The following is a 21166-nucleotide window of genomic DNA, read 5'->3' on the forward strand; positions in this document are numbered from 1 at the left end:
TCACAAAACTTTCTGATGCTTTATCATGGCATAGAGGTGATCTTGTGTCCTTAAGACAATGCTAGAAGAACATAAACTTACAAGTTCTACCATGCTGAAAAGGTTTGAAGTTTAATGCTGGCAGTAGGATATTATGGCTTTTCAAATATCAGTAGGTTTAAATATAGCACCTCACCCACCAGTGGACCAGGAATTGGTGATAAATTCTTTTGTCTTGACAACTTATGAAAGAAAGAAAAATTCAAAAGAGCTTTTCCAATCACCTTTCACTTCTTTAGTGATTGCTGTAGAGTATTAAGACAGTGGACATCAGGGGGAACAAAAATAGCAGCTTCCTACTCTATATCACTATCATGCTCAATAACAACAACATAATAATAATAACAGTTGACCTTTCCATAGCACTTTATGGTTTCCTAAGTGTTCTCTAGATAGTTTTACTTTCTCCTCATAACAATTCCATTAGGTTAATACTACTATTGTCCCCATTTTACAGAAGAGGGACTGTAGAGCACAGAGATTGTGACTTGACCAAGGTCACACAGCTAGTGTCAGATTATAAACCAAGCCTTCCTTATGCCAAACCTAAAGAGAGCTTTCCTTTACTCTACTACTAGCTGTTGCTATTTAAAATGTGAGATACATATGTAATGGAACATGATTTGACATATTGAAGGAACTTAATAATGTCAATCTTGATATAAGTGAAAACCGGAACCTAAATAGAAAGATGACACAGTAGTTTTTCTTAAGAGAGGTCAATAAAGGGATTGGCTTTATCATATATTCAGAGGCAGCATGGAGACACTTGGTTATCTCATCTAGTGGTGCTCATGATAAGCATAAGCAAAAAGTCCACCATAGGAGTATCTTTGATAACAAATGGGGGACAGAAAGACAAAGAACATCCTCTCTATGAAGAGCTTACATTTTAAGAGGAGAGACAAATATAGTTATCCCCTTTATAGTTTCCCCATCATAGTTTCATGCTCTTGAGAATCAGCAAAAGAAATTAAATGGGAATTTGGGGGGAGTTTTGAGAAAGCCTCAGGTGACCTGCAAAGGCCAGATGACAATACAGAAAAAATTTAGAAGCTCAGAAATGCATATTTAACACCACATTTACAACAAAGTACTGTAAATTCCCCATAAAAGAAAAAAATCCAGGCTTCTTTTCTGGTATGAAGGGAGGGCCAGAAAATTTTATGCAGATTTTTCTAGATTGTAGGAATGCTATATCCCTAATCCCTGTGATTTGGAATAGATAATTTTATACATATTATAAAGGTATTAAACACCATAAATATATTTGGGGGAAGCAAGGTACTTGAAAATCTGGGGAGGCCTTATATAGAAGGTGACAGTTAACAAGGCTTTAAGGAAACTGAATTCTAGAAGTAAAAATTAGAAGGACATATACATTGCAGGCATGTTGGACAGCTAGTACAATACAAAAGCATGATGGAAGAAGGGAGGGTTCAGTATCATGTATGAGGAACCATTAGAAGACCCAACAACTGATCAGTATTATGAAAGGCAGATGTAATATGTAATAATGCTGAAAAAGTAAATTGGAGTAAGATTATAAGGCGTTTGGAATTTAAAATTATTTGATCCTAATGGTGAGAAAGACTCTTTGGAATTTCAGTGGATTCAGACTTGTACTTTTGCAAAATATGGAGTGATTGGGTGGATAGTTAGGAGGAGGCAAGACTTGACATGGGGAGACTGGAAGGCTATTGCAGTATTCCAGATGAACAGAGAGCTTCACAAGAGTTCTGCTTGAGTTGAGGTATATTGAGTTTGAGATATATGCCTATGAGATATATCTAGTTCAAAATATAAAATGAGCAGTTGGTGATGTGTGGATTAGAGTTTAGGAGAAAGATGAACCAATTCCTCTCTTGAATCCCTCTCCACCTTATATCACCAGTTACTCCCTTAGCTTTGGACTTTTTCCACCTTCACTCCTAAACACATGCTGTTGAACAAATTTGGAAAAAATCACAAACTCTTATGACAAGATCCACCACAAATTTGCTTTAGACAATTTCAACAAGGCCCTCACTTCTGTTAGGCAATCATATTAGACCTCCCTTAACCACTCATTACTTCACTCTCCACAGTAGCTCTTCCAAATATTATCATCCCTCTTCAGCCTCTCATGGTTCTCCGCACTCAGCTGAGAACTTTGCCTCGTTTTATAGAAAGAAAATTGAGACCATTTGCTATGAGCCCCCTTATCATCTATCACTCAAATGCTTTCTGACACTATCTCCTTGATTTCATCTTTGCAATATTTCTCAAATATGCTCCCTTCTTTCCTCTGACACTGCTACCACCCATATCACCTCCCACCAGGACTACTACATTAGCCTGTTGCTAAGTCTGTCTACCTTAAGTCTCTCTGCACTCTTAATTAATCCTCTATTCATCCACTAAAGTGATTTTCCTAAAGTATAGGTCTGATCCTATTTTCCCAGTACCCAGTAAACTCCAGTGACTCACTGCTGTCTTAAGTATCAAATACGGAATGCTCTGTTGTTGTTTTTTTAAACCCTTGCCTTCTGTTTTAGAATCAATTCTGTATATTGGTTCCAAGGCAGAAGGGTGGTACAGGTGAGGCGGTTTGGGGTTTAAATGACTTTCCCAAGGTCACACAGCTAGGAAGGGTCTGAGGCCAGATTTGAACCCAGGTCCTCCCATTTCTATCCTGGCTCTCTATCCACTGCCTCTCCTTTTGGTATTTAAAACCTTTCATAACCTAGCTCCTTCCTACCTTTCCAGTATTTCTTATACCTTATTTCCTGACTCATAGTTTTTGATTCAGTGACAGTGGCTTCCTGACTATTTCATGGACAAGACATCTCTCTGCCCTAGGCATTCTCTCTGACTGTCCCCCATGCCTGGAATGTTCTTCCTCCTCTGTTCCAGTTACTGACTGATTTCCTGGCTTCTTTTAAATCCCAACTAAGATCTCACCTTCTACAGGAAGCCTTCCTCAATCCCTCTTTATTCTAATGCTTTCCCTTAACCAAACTATTTCCCCTTTACTCTGTCAATAGCTTGCTTTGTATATATCTGTTTGCATATTGTTTTTCCCATTAGATCATAAGCTCCTTAAGGGCCAAGACTGTCTTTTGCCACCTTTTGTATCCCTTTGCAGGATGCCTGGTACTTGGTAGGGGCTTAATAAATGTTTGATTCATCAATCAGCAATTGTCAACAATTAGCAATAAATTTATCAATGGATTAGATAGCATGTGGATTGAGAATCTAAATGAGCCTTTCCTCATAACAAAGGAAAGCAGTGAGAATCAACCAACAAAGCATACAAGAATGGTAGTAAGTAAAATAGTAAGCACAATTAATGCAAAGAAAGAAAATTATTTTCTTTTCTCCAGACTATTACATAGCTATTATTAGATTTGATTTTAGCATTCTTTTCATTTACATTATTCCTGAATGTTGTTTCAGTCCATCCTTCCTTTATTCTTTATCTATACACATCTCCCCATTGTTCTCAGAATTTCTCATAGTCCTCATTTCTTAAATCAGAATAAGAAATGTTACAGTAATGGTTCATTACTTTCATAGACCACAGTTTCTTCATCTCATAACCCAATTGAGTACTCACTTTGTTCTGATTTCTTTTCTATCACTACTACATATTTTGGTACATGTGGGTTCTTTCTTTTGTCTTTGACATCTTTCAGGTATATACCTCATAATGGAATCTCTGCATCAAAAGATATCAATAGTTTAGTTACTTTTTGAAAAGCATAATTCAGAATTTTTTTTTTCCTGAACAAATAACTCCACCTGTAGTGCCTTACTTCCCCACTGCCCCTCTAACATTGAATATTTCTTTTTATCATCTTGCCCAATTTTCTGGTTGTGAAATCTCACAGTAATTGTAATTTATATTCCTTCATAGTAATTTGGAACAATTTTTTTTATCATGATTGTCTTTAGCATGATGCAAGTGAGTATTGGCAGTCTTTTTGTATACTCTGTAGGTTGCATAGTATAGTGCAAGGGTATAAAAATAAATTAGAAATAGATCCCTTTGGGCCATATGTTGCTTTAGAAAATCACGTTTTAATATTATGTTTTGTTGTATTTTTACTTATTTTGTTAAACATATCCCAGTTATATTTTAATCTGATTCAACTGCCCTTACGAGTTTTGTAGGCCTCACATGTGACACCTCTCATGTAGTGGATAAATTGTTGGACTAGGTTTTTCAATGGTCTGGGTTCAAATTCAGCCTCCAGATTACTAGCTGTATGACCCTGGGAAGTCACTTAACCTTCTGTTTGTCTCAATTTCATCATCTGTAAAATTGAGATAATGAAGGTTGTTGGGGATTGAATGAGATAATTATGTAAAGTGCTTTGTATACCTTCAAGTGCTGTATAAATTTTCTTTTTCCCCTGGGACTACTTATTTATTAGTAACACAATTTTGAAAGCATTGAGGATTCAATTTTTAAGATAACTAAAATAGAAAGCTGGAAAAATAATGCAAGGTTTTAACCAAAATAAGATAGGCAAAAGGACATTAGTAATGACCAAACTACATGCCCATATCTATGAGATAATTGATCCTCCAAATTATTCAAAAGTATGTACAACTGTATCACACTCCCCACCTTCCCCCATTCCTCAAAATGAGTGTGAAGGTAGATGATTATTGTGTAATGCAGCACCTTTCAGTTTTTCTTCTGTTCACCAAATTTTCCTAAAGCATTATTACTTGCATTAATTTTGTTCAGTCATTTTTCAGTCATGTCTGATTCTTTGTGACCCCATTTGGGGTTTTCTTGGCAAAGATACTGGAGTGGTTTGCCATTTCCTTCTTCAGCTCATTTTACAGATGAGGAAACTGAGGCCAACAGGATGAAGTAACTTGTCCAAAGACGTAAGGCCAGTAAATTTTTGAGGCCAGATGGGACCATATCTACTTACTTCATCACCCCTCATTGTAGTAATGGTTTCATATGTAGCTCTTTATAGAATAGAATGTATTTTCCTCCCAAATAACCCTGTGATAAGATACATAAGTACAGCTGTTATGTATCTTCATTTTACCAATGAGGAAACAGACTTAAGAAGGTACGGGTGACTTGTCTGTATCCATGTGGTTTTAAGTCTAGGGAGTGTTTGTGTGTGGGTGTGGGTGTGGTCTTACATATGCAGATCTAGAAATTGACCTAATAGAAATTTTATTTGCTATTATCTGCCTCTACATTGTGGTAAATGAATGGCATGTGGAAATCAAGGTTAATATTAACTGCCACAAGAAACAAGAAGTATCAGTTGTTAAATTAGTTTGATTTGTATTTATGCACATCTTATTTTCTTATAGGAAATCTGTATTGCAAAGCACAGTGAAAAATTCCAGCAGCGTCTTCGAAGTGAAGATGAATACAGGACACATCATTCAGTACAACTAGTGAGTTTGGGCGCTTGGTGATTGGGTATAGCTTGTTAATGGTTAAAGCTACATGTTTTAATTCTGTTTCTTGAAAACTGATTTTGGTAAACCCTCTTCTCCCCTACTTCCCCAACACACCTCCCCCCCCCCCCCCCCCCATCTACAGTATGAACATGTCTGTGGTTTAATAACAAGTAACTTCTCATTTTATAGATACTATGTAGATTTGCAATTGCTCTGCATTGAAATATTCTTAGCAGATTGCCTGGGGCATTCACTGAAAGATTAAGGAACTTGATCTCGGGTCTTGCTGATGTAAGGCTAGCTCTATCCATTATATTGTCTTCCCTGAAAAAAGTCTTTCTAAATATATAGCTCTTGATGAATTCTATAATACTGTCTTTAACATATAAATAAAGAGCACAAATACTGTATAGTTGAAAGGATGATTGATAACTCTCTAAAATTCCAATAACCCACAAAACTTTTTATGGTTTCTCTTTCTACTAAAACATAAGACAATAAAATGAAATTAATTTAGCATTCAGTTCCTCATATCCAGTTATTTGTAAGGTTTCTAATAGAGCCAGGATTATAATAGTTTAGGTAGTTTGGAGTGTTATTTTAGAGATAACTATAAAAGAGTTCCCCCTTCATCCTCTTTTCTTCTTATATTCTCTCTCTTTGCCCCCTAAACAGTAACAAAAGAACCAGCTTTTTTGTCTTGAAATTCCGTGATTAATTTCAGGCTTTTGATTTAATGCTCTGCCCCTTATTACATTGAGTCTTATCGATCTTTTATGCATCCTTGTAACTAAGGTGTGTATGTGCTAATTCTATCAAGCAAAAAGCATTTATTAAACTTAAGTACCAGCCATTGAATTATCTACTGGAGATACAAAGAAATGTAAAAGGCAGTCTCAAGGAACTCACAGTAAACAAATATGTATAAAAAAATGGGGTTTTAGTTGGGATTTGAAAGCAGAAAAGAAGAGAGAAAAGCATGGGGAATAGCCACAGAAAATGCCTGGAGTTGAGAGAAGTGTCTTCATGGAACAACAAGAAAGCCAGTGTCATTTGATCAACTAGTACTTGGGAGCCAGGGTTATAAGGATTACAGGACTGGAAAGGTAGTGAGAGTGGATCAGTTAAGATATTGAATGTCAGAGTTTTACTGATTAGGGGATGGCATGGTTGGACCTATATTTCAAGAAAATTATTTTGGTGGCTGAATGGAGAATGGACTGAAGTGGAGAGAGACTTGTAACAGACCAAGGAGCAAGCTGTTGCATTAGTCCATGTGTGAGACAATAGGGCCTATACCAGCGTGATGGCAGTATCAGTAGAGTGAAGGGGGTACATTGCAGAGATAATGAAAGGTGAAATCAACAGACTGTGGCAACACAATGGATATGGGAGGTTGAGAAGATAGAAAGGAGTATATATATATATATAAAAATAGAATGACACTTGGCTTACAAGCCTGGGAACTGGGGGAGCTAGTGTTGCCCTCCATAGTAACCAGAAAGTTCAGAAAACGGGAGAGAATTTGTGGGGAAAGATACTGAGTTGAGTTTTTTAAAACCCTCACTATCAGATCTTGTTAGCTGTCATCTTCCCTTCATGGCTAAATTCCAGGAGAAAGCAATTGACAATCTGTGCCATCACTTCCTTCCTCCCTTTTCATTCACCCTGCAGTTTGGCTTCTTTATTTAACTGAAATTGACCTCCAAAATTATTGATGATCTCTTTAATTGACAAATCTAATGGACTTTTTTCAGTTCTTTTCCTCCTTAACCCCTTGTGATACATCTCTCACCTCCTCATACTCTACTACAGATTTTTGCAGCACTCCATATAGATCTGACCATCTCACTTTCCTAGTCAGTGAGCTCCAGGAGTTCCCTGTTACATCCAGGATCATAGTTCTCTGTTTGGCACTTAAAGCTCTTCATAACCTAGCCCATTCCTCCTTTGTCAGTTTTGTTATACTTTATATTCCTCCATGCACTTACTGTTCAAGTCACACTAATCTATTTGCAATCCCCTTTACCTTGAGACTTTTCTCTGTCAGATCACTCTTGTCTACTGTGTACCTAGTTATTTATATATTGCCTCTTCTGTTCTGTTCTCCTTGAGGACAGGGACAGTTTTTTTTTACTTTTATTTGTATCCCTAGTGTTAGCACATAATTGAAGCGTAATAAATCCTTATTGGACTGACAGATTGTGCAAGGAAGATTTGATTCAAGGAGACTGTAGAGAAAGCCTGAGATGAATGGTACATAAAGAAGATAGCAAAGAAAAGCTTGCTTCACAATTTTGCCTAGGCTAGGCCTGCATGAATAACCTGAGTTGGGAATATGATTTATTTAATATAATAAAAAATTGGGGACAGCCTTGAGAAACATATTACTTTAGATGTGTTTGAACAGTACATGTTTTTCTCTTAAAACTTTGACATATTTTGGCAAAAGGTTTTATTTAAAAGTTTTATTTGATGCTTTTCATTTCATTGATTTCCAAATATTTACATAGATATCTTCTCTTCAAGTGAACTTTTCCTCAAATTAAAGATTCAAAAAGAAAGGAAAAAATCATTCAGGTTTATTACCATGAACCATTGACCATGTCTAACAATATATGAAATATTTCATACCTAATTCCTTTATACAGAAAAAAGGAGTTATATTTTACTGGTTCTGTTTACTTAATTATAATCAGTTCGTGTACATCTCATTCTCTGAATTCATGTTTCTTCATCACAATTCAAAACTTTCAAAGCCATTCTCATTTAATGGTCACATAAATTGTCATAATTAAGGTTAATAATTTATAGTTTGGGGACAACTAGATGGCTCAGTGGAGAGAAGACCAGACATGGAGTTGGGAGTACTTGGGTTCACATCTGGCCCCAGATACTTCCTAGCTGTGTGACACTGGACAAATCACATAACTCCTCCAGTTGCCTAGCCCATGCCACACTTCTTCCTTGGAATTGTTTCTTAGTATCTATTCCAAGACAGAAGTTAAGGGTTTAAAAAAATAAAAATAATGTGCAGTTTTTCAGGAGTGTTATAATATAAGATTCTTAAGTACTATGTGAAAGAATGCTTTTGGGTACATGGTAACAACTTTATTATTTACTTTTCCAAGAAGAACCTATAATCCATACTTTTCCATTTTGGTGTTTTGAGTTTCATTTGTAATGAGCAGACCAAGGATCTCACATTTAGAACAACAATAATTAACTTCATGTTGATAGCTGGTGTAATAACTGTTAGTTTTAGTTTGCTTTACCCCCTTTTTTAGCCTCTAGTATTGTCTCTGTAGAAGGAGGAAGAGGCCATTATAAGACTCATGGCTGGTTATTGTTGGTTTATTTCTTAAGTCACCACAGATAAAATTCTTGTGGATTACTATTGCTGAAAAATTATCAGTAAATGGCAGGGACTACACTTATTTTCAGTGGCTTTAATACATATTCTTTATCTTTAGGAGGCATTTTTATGAACTATGTTATTTAAGAAAGCTACTGAAGACTTGTCATCTCAAAACTCATATTTAAGGTGCTTCAGAAATGGCCTTTAACCAGCTTCTCAGCCTTATTTCACAGTGTACTTCTGTGACATTTATTGTTTGTTCTAGGCTGAGTAAATGATCTGTCCTCTCCCACTGGCTTGTATTTGTTTTTGTTATTCCTCCATGCCTGGCATAGACACATACTATATACATACCCAGTCACTGTATATTAAAACTTCTTATCCTGCTAAGTCCAGTTTTGGTGCTGCCTTCTCCTTATCCCCCTTCTCCACCCCATCCTTGAATCTTTCATGTTATTTATTTTTTTTTTTACTTCTCATATATTTAATCATATTCCAATGGGTATTATAGATACTTGCAAATGTGTTTTCTCCCTCTTATTCTCCCCCCCCCAAAAAAAAAAAAACACAAGCCCAAACACTAAATTCTTGACAAGGACTTGGTCATATTTCATTTTTGTATCTCTGGTACCTAGTTTAGTGGTTTACTAAAGTGACATTAGGCAGTATTTGTTAAATTAAATCTCTAACCAAGTCCAGCAGCTCTCTTCAGTTTAACTTTTTTCTCTGGTGTTCTGGTTACAGACTTGCCTATTTAACAACCACCATGGACAAATTATTCCACCTCTTAAAATAGTATCTATGATAACTATTATTGCCTATTAAGGAATCCTTATGTGGTTACTTTTCTAAAATTTTCCACCATTTTCTCAAGTAGGAACTAGGGAAACCTCAGAAATGTTTACCTTGCCTTAAAGTCAGGGATTTGCAGTCCTCTCCTATATCAGGTAATATGTTGGGGACTGTATAGGGGACACAATAAATTTTGTAATTACTCTAAGTAGCACAAGAGTACTATATACTCTTCTTTTTTTAAGATTATAATAACGGTCTTTAATCAGGACAAGGAGATTTTAATTTTGGAAAACCACATAGAACTATAGCTCTAGGATTATAATCTGAGAAGCCTCAGAGCTACTTCATTGGGACTTCTTTATATATACTTTAAAAAAAAAAAACCTTACCTTCTGTCTTAGAATCAATACTAAGTATCATTTCCAAGGTAGAAGAGTGGTAAGAGCTAGATAGTTGGAATCAGGTGACTTGCCCAGGATCACATAACTAGGAAGTGTATATATATATATATATACATGTATGTATGTATATATATATATATATATATATATATATATATATATATATATATATATACACTCTTTAACAGCTTCTTAAGAATAACATGTTGAGAAATTCTCTAAAATAAATAGAGAATTCATCGTTACTTGTCTTCATTTGCAAAATTGGTTGTATTAGATTATCTCTAAAGTACCTGCCAGTTTTAAATTAAGTAGTCTTGAAGTTTATAGTTTGACAGTGTATTTCAGTTTCTTATATGTTATAAATTTTATGTTACAGTAGTATTTATCTTTGCTTCCATTCCCTGACTACAAAAAGTTCTTTGATTTTACTCATTCTGATTTAATCTAGTCCTCTACCATGTTTTCTGTTGTGATTCATTAGTCATCTACATGCACTTTGCAGATGAAGTATATGGCTTTTCTACACACTAAATAAAATTTGCCATCTGTTTCAATTCCTGTTTTTAAAATTGCCCAGTAAAAATCAGTCTTTAAATGATTTCCAAAAATTAATAGCTTGTAAAAATGTGCCCTAAATCTTACCATTCATTTTTGTTTCAATTAAATTGTTAGTGTATTAATAGTGAAGAATGGCTTGAAGGATTATAGTTTTAGTGCTATAATAATAATTTTGATGCTAATTAATAACTCAACTTTTACTTTGTTCATTTTAGGTTCCTTGTACAGTTTACATTAATATCATTAATTTCATAAAAACAACATTACAATGGAGAGGTGTAGAGAAATAGACACAGTGCCTTGTTTTATAAATGGGTAATCTAATCAGCCAAATAAGATCTAAGGTTTAATTTAGTTATAATATATGAAGGTTTTCATTTGTCCTTACTGTTACTTCTCCTATAGATAGGTCCTTTATTTCTAGCACTGAGATGAAAAAAAATTCAATTTCTTTATCCTCCCTTGGCTTCTCTTAGATTTGATGTAATTATTAAAGGCAAGTATAGTTTTATTATCCATGATTGATATGAAACTGACCAAATGTGCCGCACAATTTAAGACTTAGCGCCCCCCCCCCCATTCATGGTGTCAAAAGCTGATTTTTTTTTCCCTATAATTCTAGCTTGGATAAAGCCATTATGAATACATCAAAATTCATGAAAGGAGATAAGTCATAGAATTCAAGAGAAAGGTGGTACCTGAAAAGGTGCAGCAAAGAGAAGAAGAAAGGAATGCTTGAAACACAGAGAGACCAATATTGACCTTACCTTTATCTCTATATGAACTTTTTATTTCCACAATGAAGTTATTTAAATTTGCTTCTAGGAAACAATAGGGGGAAAAGGAATTAAGAGTTGAGGTGTGAGGTATAGACAAAAGTTAATGTGTCATGACAAAAATTTTGTCATTTGTGATTTTGTATATTGGCCAGTGAGGAGATTGAATATGCTCTATTGCCATTTAAATATCTGTTCATATCAAATATTTTTATTTTGAAAACAGAGCATTGGGAGAGGGGGGAAAAAATAGCAGGTGTGGGGGAGGTTCTAGCAGTAGAATATCTAGTGGCAACTGAACTGAAAGGGATCTTAGGGACTATCTAGTCCAGAGGAGTCAGACACTCCTGAATGCAGCAAGAACCAGATTAAAATGTCATCAGGAAGTATCTAAGAAAATAAAAATACCATAGAACACAGATAATGTTGATGTGTGATGTCTAAGTATGCTGCCCAGAGAGGTCCTTACCTACAGTTGAATGACTCCCATTTCTGAGTTTGACACCATTAATCTAGTCCATCCTCTCCTTTTTACAAATAAGGAAGCGCCATGTCCCAGAAGAAGGAAATGACTTATCAGGAGTCTCAGAGACAGGGAGAACATAAACCTAGGCTATCTAATGCCACATCTAGTGTCCTTTTCACTGCACCCTGCTTGGGGCCAAGGTGCAGGAAGAGGGACAGGAAAGAAGGAGGAGTCCTAGAATTTATAGAAAACAGGATGGAGTTGGGAGATAGAAATAATGAGCTCAGTTTTACACATATTCTCCAGTTTGAAATGCTCTATGAAACAGAGGTATTGTAGGACTTGGTATCAGATGGAGGGCAGTTATTCCATTGTGATTCCCAATTTAGTCAGCATAAAATTTTAAATACTTAGGAAAAAGATTCTCAAAAAAATCACCTATTAAATTTTTTTTCTTCTGGTGTCACCTGTGGGTTGGCAGTATTGTTTGAAGATATATTATCTTGTTGTACCACTTGTGAACCACTTGTTGTACCACTAATCTGAACAAAAACCTCATATGGCAATCTATTTTATTTTTTAAATGGTATTTGAAATGATTTCCACTTGGATTGACAAATTAAGTTTAGTAGTTTTATCAAAACCATATGCTTATAGAAGCTATCTAAATTACTGACCTGGTTTTTTCCCCTGTATTTAAAAAAATGACTTGAATTAGTTGAAAGTGCTTAGTAATCATTTCCTGTCAGTCCCTTTCTGATTAGTAGAATTTTTTCTTTTGGTTTTGCTATTAATGATAAAAATGTCATAATTGATGTTTTTATGGTTCTTTATTAGAAGAGAGAAAAGTTACAAGATGAAGAAGAAAGAAAAAGCACTTGGGTTAGCCAAGAAAGACAGAAGACTTTAGACAGACTTCGCACATTTAAACAGGTAATATGAAAAACACATTGATTTACCTTTCTTATAAGAATTCCTACAAAGGTATACACAGATTATGGGGCAGCTGGGTGGCTCAGTGGATTGAGAGTCAGTCCTAGAGATGGGAGGTCCTTGGTTCAAATGTGATCTCAGATACTTCCTAGCTGTGTGACCTTGAGCTAATCACAATCCCATTTGCCTAGCCCTTAATGCCCTTCTGCCTTGGAACCAATACATAGAATTGATTTTAAGATAGAAAGTAAGAGTTCTGAAAAAAGAAGGGGAAAAAAATGTATGTATATACTTTAGGATTTTTGTACATTTGGTTTTTATTCTGTTTAGAAAATGATATTGAACTATAGAAATAATAATTTTCCCATTATTTTAATTATAAACCTGTGTATTCTTTTCCTTGCTTGTTTTTCAAATTCATATTTATTAAAGTCGGTTCTTCAGGTTTCTTGTTCCCACTTTTCCATTTTACTACTTCTGCCCTATCCAACAGGTGGACAAGGAAGTGACCTGATTGCTGACCTGATAGGCCTTACTCCCTTGCAGTCCTCTTAAATATGGAAGTTATGTTACATCTAAGTGCCAGTTTTTGCAAGTTGATTTTGGTATACACCAATGGTAGTGTCTCAGAGAGACTTAATTTTTGCACCTTTTTTAACCATACCAAATTACATAGATGAATGGCTTGTATCAGTGTTAAAATACCTCTCTGAAGAGAACTAAAAGCCTGATGACTTAGTTATTAATTTTAAGTACTTTTGAACCTTTCTTTATTGTTTGTTAGGGTCTCTGTTATAGGACCACATTATAAGTGAAACTATCTTCTCTAATAGTCTTTTTAGTAGTTGAGAGACTAGAACCTCTTAATGCTTTCCCAGACAATGTGATTTTTCTTTTTCTTTTTTTAATTTAAACCCTTACCTTCCATCTTGGAATCAATACTCTGTCTTGGCTCCAAGGTAGAAGAGTGGTAAGGGCTAGGCAATGGGGGTCAATTGACTTGCCCAGGGTCACACAGCTGGGAAGTGTCTGAGGCCAGATTTGAACCTAGGACTTCCCGTCTCTAGGCCTGGCTCTCAATTCACTGAGCCACCCAGCTGCCCCTCCCAGACAATGTGATTTTAATGTTTTTTACTCTATGACACCTAAGGTTATATAAAAAGATCCCAATATAGTCAGTCTTGTGAAGAAAATATAAACTAGTAAGGATACAGTGAAAACTGTGATGTAATCAGAGTTCTTCAACTCAAACATTCTTTTAAAAAACATCACAAAAAAAATTCCTCTGTTTTAAAGTATGGTCATGAGAAAGGCATGTGTTAATAGGACTAAAAATAGCTTGGCTGATATGACAGATAATGTAAATAAACACATTTGCTACTGCTTTTCAATCTTCATATTTTCATGTTTTTGGTTTAATTTTTTTTTTTAATGGAAATTTTGGTAACCAAAGTCTGACTGATTCTGGATAAGATAAAACCTTAATGAAAGAGTTAATAGTGGCACGCATTGATAAGATGTATCCAGTTCTGGCATTAAAGTCTACCATATATCATACATTTTGTTCACATTGTCTCAAGCTCAACAAAGGACTTCTTTCATCTTGTAGGGAAATGTATCAATAGTAATAATACCAAATTTTAAAGTGACATGAATTTATATACAAATATTGTTTCCCTTTTACATAATTTAATCAATTGAATCGCTTTCTTTTAGCGATACCCTGGACAGGTCATACTTAAATCAACCAGACTTCGACTAGCTCATGCAAGGAGAAAAAGTGTTGCTAGCCCAGCATCCAGTGTGGATCAGCCTCAGTCCCTACCGGTCACCCTAAAGGCAGAAGAGAAAACTGAAGAGGGGGAACAAGGAAAAGAGATGCTTCAATCTTTACAAACCAAGGAAGCTCAGAGACTGGCACAGCTTGAAGAGCCTTCATTAGCACAACTTGAAGCTACTTCATTACCTCCCAGTGGTGTTACCTCTGAACTGCCTCACATTGCACCTCTTCCACTTCTTACTGATAATGACCTGACGCCAGGTACTGTTACTGTTGTCCCACTCCCACCACCTCTTCCTCCAAGTCCTCCACCGCCCCCGCCTCCCCCACCGCCCCCACCACCGCCACCCCCTCTACCTACTACTAAGGATGGTCCCACAGAGCCCCTGGAGAAAGGCCTTTCTAAAGTGGAGGGTGAAGAGAAGAGAATCCCAAAGTCTGCCAGTGCCCCCTCAGCACATTTCTTTGACAGCAGTCAACTGGTCAGTGCCAGGAAGAAGCTTAAAAAAACTGCTGAAGGTTTGCAACGGAGAAGAGGTAATTTTAAATAAAAGTAGTTAATCTATTATTTAAAGTGAGGTAGAACTTTGCACTTATATTTTATAGTTCCTCATAGAACTTTAACCAAAAGCATCATGTCACATTTCATGAAATTTAAGAATTGCTTACTGCCATTAACAGTTGTCCTTTTTTCCTCTTACTTTTCATGAAAGGGATTAATGATTCTTGAGCAGTTTGGGTTTGGAAAATGGTTATTTTAGTAAAAGAAAGATATAGTAAAGCCTGAGCATGATCATCTGAGGAAGTAATCTTACTTAGGATAAGGTTGGTGTAAGTACTGATAATAGAAACATTAACTAGAGAAATGAAGACTTTTTAGAAATGAGAGTCAAAAATATCTTTAAAATATTCAATAGCAGTTATTTTCAGAATATTTATAGTGTGTCAGTCCCATTAGACAGATACAAATATAAAAAGCTTACATCATTTGGGAGGAGGCAGTAAAAAATCTATATTAGAATTGAGCATTATTTCATTTTAATTATTATTTGTTCAATTTTGTAACCAAGTCAAAATTTCTAGTTGAGATATTTCACACTTAGAAAGTAGCTTGACACTCCACCTTTATTCATCCTGCTTTCCCTTTCTATAAAATAAAAGGGTTTCACTAGATCACCTAGGGGTTTGACATTGTTCCCAAAGCTTACCATTTTCAGTGCCCAGTCATTTTTTTCTTTAGATAGCCTTTGCTCATAGTTGCAAAGTGTGGCTAGAATGCCAACTGCACTCATGGGAAAAATTGAAAGAGACATATTAAAAGAGCTTTAATCAGATTAACTTTTAAGGTGCATGCAGTAAATCTTAGTATTTTAATTATAAAGGGTAAGCTTTTCACTGAGTAGTCTTTTGGATGACAATCTGAAGAAAGATATTTTTAGGCACTTAATTTTTTAAAAAGCAATTGCCAATGGTATAATGAAAAGGATATTGCTCCTAAAATTGTAAGATCTGAATTTAAGTCACTTGAGCACTTGAGCATTTCATCAAACTTTTCTGAACCTCAAATTTCTCATCTGTAGGATAATACTATTTATACTATCCATCTTTGCTTAGTGTTGTCTTTTTTTGTTGTTGTTGTTACAATAATCACTTTATTTCCCTCCCTCCCATCCAACCACCATTACCACAGCCGACGCGCAATTTCATTGGGTGTTACTTGTGTCCTTGATCAGAATCAATTTCCATGTTGTTTGCACTAGGATGTTCATTTAGAGTCTACATCCCCAACCATATCCCTTCAACCCATGTATTCAAGCAGTTGTTTTTCTTTGATGTTTTTACTCCCACAGTGTTTCCTCTGAATGTGGATATTGGTTTTTCTCGTAGATTTTCTCCAAGTTTTTTAGGATCACTGCATTGCCACTAATGCAGAAATCCATTACATTCAATTGTACCATAATGTATGAGTCTCTGTGTACAGTGTTTTCCTGGTTCTGCTCCCCTCACTCTGCATTAATTCCGGAAGGTTGTTCCAGTTCCCATGGAATCCCAATTTATTATTCCTTTGAGCACAATAGTATTCCATCACCAACATATACCACAATTTTTCAACCATTCCCCAATAGAAGGGCATCCCCTCATTTTCCAATTTTTGGCCACCACAAAATGCGCTACTTTGAATATTCTTGTACGAGTCTTTTTCCTTATTATCTCTGTGCTCTGGCTGGATCAAAGGGCAGAGAGTCTTTTATTTTTTCTACCCACCTCCATTTTTATTCCCCCGTTATTTTCCCTGTAGTCTTTCTACAATTAACCCCCCTGCTCCCTCCCTCTCTTGTACTGCTTCCCTCCCCACCAGTCTGTTTGTTATCCTTCTACTCCCCTATAGAGCACAAATCTATTCTCTGCTCCAATGGATTGGATTGTTCTTCCCTCTTTGGGTCAATTTCATTGCATATACGAGTTGAGTATTTACTGTCTCCAACCTCTTTACCCTTCCAGTGTATTGATGTTCTCCCCCCTCCCGCCATGAGCTTCTTTGTGACATATACATTTACCCCCTTTTGTTTTCCCATTTCTTTTAGTATTAACCTCTTTTTTTTTAGCTCTAATTGTATATGTGTGTGTATATTTATGCATACATATATCTTATATACCTATTTATGTCTTTTATTTCATCATATACAGTTTGTCAATGTTCCCTCAAAGTGTAATTCTTCTAGCTGCCCAGGTGATAACAGTTTTTAAGAGTTACCAATGACCTCTTTTCTTATAGGGATACATATCATTTTAACTTATTGAGTGTCTTTTTTAAAAAAGTGTTTTTTTGTTTTGTTTTGTTTTTCTTTTTCCCCTCTTTTTTAATTACCTGTTGATGATTCTTTTGAGTTCTTTGCTTGGACATCAAATTTTCTGTTCAAGTCTGGTTTGTTCTTTACAAATACTTGGAATTCTTCTATTTTGTTGAATGACCATACTTTCCCCTATGAGAATATAGTCATTTTTGCTGGGTAGTTGATTCTTGGTTATAGACCTAGTTCTCTTGCTTTCCAGAATATCATATTCCATATATGGTCCTTCATTGTACATGCAGCCAGATCCTGTGTTATCCTCACTGTGGTTCCATGGTATCTGAATGACTTCTTCTTGGCAGCTTGTAATATTTTTTCCTTGGTCTGATAGTTCTTGAATTTGGCTATAAAATTTCTGGGTATTGTCAGTTGGGGACTATGTACAGGAGGTGATCTGTGGAGTCTTTCAATCTCCACTTTTCCCTCTTGTTCTAGAATATCAGGGCAGTTTTCTTGAATAATTTCCTGTAGCATTATGTCCAGATTTTTTCTTTTGTCATGGTCTTCTGGTAGACCAATGATTCTTAAATTGTCTCTCCTGGAATGATTTTCTAAATCTTCTGTTTTGTGAATGAGATGCTTCATATTTTCCTCAATTTTTTCATTCTTTTGGTTTTATTTTATAGTGGCCTCCTGCCTTGTGAGGTCACTTAATTCTAGTTGTTGTATTCTGGTTCTTAAAGACTGGATTTCATCCCTGGATTTTTCATCATCCTTTTCCTTCTGGTCTGATTTTCTTTAGAGGTCATCTTTCTTTTTTTTTAACATTATTTTATTTGGTCATTTCAAAACATCATTCATTGGAGACAAAGATCATTTTCTTTTCCTCACACTCCCTCTCCCATAGCCGATGTGCAATTCCACTGGGTATCACATGTGTTCTTGATTTGAACCCATTTTCATGTTGTTGTATTAGAATGTTTATTTAGTCTCTCCTCAGACATGTACCCTCAACCCCTGTAGTCAAGTAGGTGTTTTTCCTCGGTGTTTTTACTCCCACAGTTTGTCCTCTGTTTGTGGATAGTGTTTTTTCTCCTAGATCCCTGCAGATTGTTCAGGGACATTGCATTGACACTAATGGAGAAGACCATTACGTTCGATTGTACCACAGTCCACAGTATATTAGTCTCTGTGTACAATGTTTTCCTGGTTCTGCTCCTTTCACTCTGCATCACTTCCTGGAGGAATTCCTCCACTTTATTATTCACTGGAATTCCTCCACATTATTCCTTTTAGCACAATAGTATTCCATCACCAACATATACCACAATTTGTTCAGCCATCTCCAATTGAAGGGCATCCCCTCATTTTCCAATTTTTGGCCACCACAAAGAGCGCAGCTATGAATATTCTTGTACAAGTCTTTTTCCTTATTATCTCTTTGGGATACAAACCCAGCAGTGGATCAAAGGGCAGAGAGTCTTTTATCACCCTTTGGGCATAGTTCCAAATTGCCCTCCGGAATGGTTGGATCAATTCAACTCCACCAGCAATGCATTAATGTCCCAACTTTGCCACATCCCCTCCAGCATTTATTACTTTCCTTTGCTGTCATGTTAGCCAATCTGCTGAGTGTGAGGGTGGTGCCTCAGAGTTGTTTTGATTTGCATATCTCTGATTGTAAGAGATTTAGAACACTTTTTCATGTGCTTTTTAATAGTTTTGATTTCTTTAACTGAAAACTGCCTATTCATGTCCCTTGCCCATTTATCAATTGGAGACTGGCTTGATTTTTTTTGGTACAATTTATTTAGCTCTTTGTAAATTTGAGTGATTAGACCTTTGTCAGAGGTTTTTATGGAGATTGTTTCCCAATTTGTTGCTTCCCTTCTGATTTTAGGTACATTGAATTTATTTGTACAAAACCTTTTTAATTTGATGTAGTCAAAATTATTTATTTTACCTTTTGTGACTCTTTCTAAGTCTTGCTTGGTTTTAAAATCTTTCCCTTCTCAAAAGTCTGACATGTATACTATTCTGTGTTTGCCTAATTTACTTATAGTTTCCTTCTTTGTTTTCAAGTCATTCACCCATTTAGAATTTATCTTGGTGTAGGGTGTGAGGTGTTGCTCCAAACCTATTCTCTCCCACACTGTCTTCCAATTTTCCCAGGAGTGTTTTTATCAAATAGTGGATTTTTGTCCCAAAAGCTGGGATCTTTGGGTTTATCATATACTGTTTTGCTGAGGTCACTTGCCCCCAGTCTATTCCACTGATCCTCCTTTCTGTCTCTTATCCAGTACCAAATTGTTTTGATGACCACTGCTTTATAATATAGTTTGAGATCTGGGACTGCAAGCCCCCCTTCCTTTGTATTTTTTTTTTCATTATTTCCCTGGATATCCTTGATCCTTTGTTCTTCCAAATGAACTTTGTTATGTTTTTTTTTTTTAATCATTAAAAAAATTTTTGGAAGTTCAATGGGTATGGCACTGAATAGATAAATAAGTTTGGGTAGGATGGTCATTTTTATTATATTGGCTCGTCCTATCCATGAGCAGTTAATGTTTTTCCAATTGCTCATGTCTAGTTTTAGTTGTGTGGAAATTGTTTTGTAGTTGTGTTCATATAGTTCCTGTGTTTGTCTCAGCAGATAGAATCCTAAGTATTTTATTTTGTCTAAGGTGATTTTGAATGGGATTTCTCTTTCTAGTTCTTGCTGCTGAGCTATGTTAGAAATATATAGAAATACTGATGACTTATGTGGGTTTATTTTGTATCCTGCAACCTTGCTAAAGTTGTTGATTATTTCGATTAGCTTTTTGGTTGAATTTCTAGCATTCTCTAAGTAGACCATCATGTCATCTGCAAAGAGCGATAACTTGGTCTCCTTCTTGCCTATTTTAATGTCTTCAATTTCTTTTTCTTCTTTAATTGCTACCGCTAGTGTTTCTAGTACAATGTCAAATAATAGAGGTGATAATGGGCATCCTTGTTTCACTCCTGATCTTATTGGGAATGCATCTAGTTTATCCCCATTGCAGATGATATTAGCTGATGGTTTTAGATATATACTGTTTATTATTTTTAGGAAAGACTGTTCTATTCCTATGCTTTTTAGTGTTTTTAATAGGAATGGGTGTTATATTTTATCAAAGGCTTTTTCTGCATCTATTGAAATAATCATTTGATTTTTGTTGGTTTGCTTGTTTATGTGGATGGTTTTCTAATATATATATTATATATATAATATATATAATAATAACCCCAGCCATGCATCCCTGATATAAATCCTACTTGAACATTGTGAATTACCCTTCTGATCACTTGCTGGAGTCTTTTTGCTAGTATCCTATTTAAGATTTTTGCGTCTATATTCATTAGGGAGATTGGTCTATAATTTTCTTTCTCTGTTTTTGACCTGCCTGGCTTTGGAATCAATACCATGTTTGTGTCATAAAAGGGATTTGGTAGAACTCCCTCTTTTCTTATTATGTCAAATAGTTTGTATAGTATTGGGATTAGCTGTTCTTTGAATGTTTGATAGAATTTACTTGTGAATCCATCAGGCCCTGAGGATTTTTTCTTAGGGAGTTCTTTGATGGCCTGTTGGATTTCATTTTTTGATATGGGATTATTTAAGAATTCTATTTCTTCTTCTGTTAGTCCTGGCAATTTGTATTTTTGTATATATTCGTCCATTTTGCCTAGATTGGTATATTTATTGCCATATAATTGGGCAAAGTAGTTTTTAATGATTGCCTTAATTTCCTCTTCATTGGAGGTGATGTCCCCCTTTTCATCTTTGTTGCTGTTAATTTGCTTTTGTTCTTTCCTTTTT

The 21166-nt window shown here is 35.5% G+C and overlaps 1 protein-coding gene across 3 annotated transcripts in view; it reads left to right on the forward strand.

The window, feature by feature from the left end:
- Positions 1 to 21166, forward strand: part of JMY (junction mediating and regulatory protein, p53 cofactor) — a 120371-nt gene that overhangs the window by 72110 nt on the left and 27095 nt on the right. For 2 of the 3 annotated variants that reach the window (XM_056824804.1, XM_056824803.1), the window contains exons 7-9: positions 5371 to 5457; positions 12658 to 12753; positions 14470 to 15070. In XM_056824804.1, coding sequence (XP_056680782.1) covers positions 5371 to 5457; positions 12658 to 12753; positions 14470 to 15070 — 784 coding nt within the window. The remainder of the gene's footprint in view (positions 1 to 5370; positions 5458 to 12657; positions 12754 to 14469; positions 15071 to 21166) is intronic. The other variant, XM_056824805.1, reaches the window with a different exon arrangement.

This window comes from Monodelphis domestica, chromosome 3, assembly GCF_027887165.1.
Source record: "Monodelphis domestica isolate mMonDom1 chromosome 3, mMonDom1.pri, whole genome shotgun sequence".
In the NCBI taxonomy this organism is placed as follows: Eukaryota; Metazoa; Chordata; class Mammalia; order Didelphimorphia; family Didelphidae; genus Monodelphis; species Monodelphis domestica.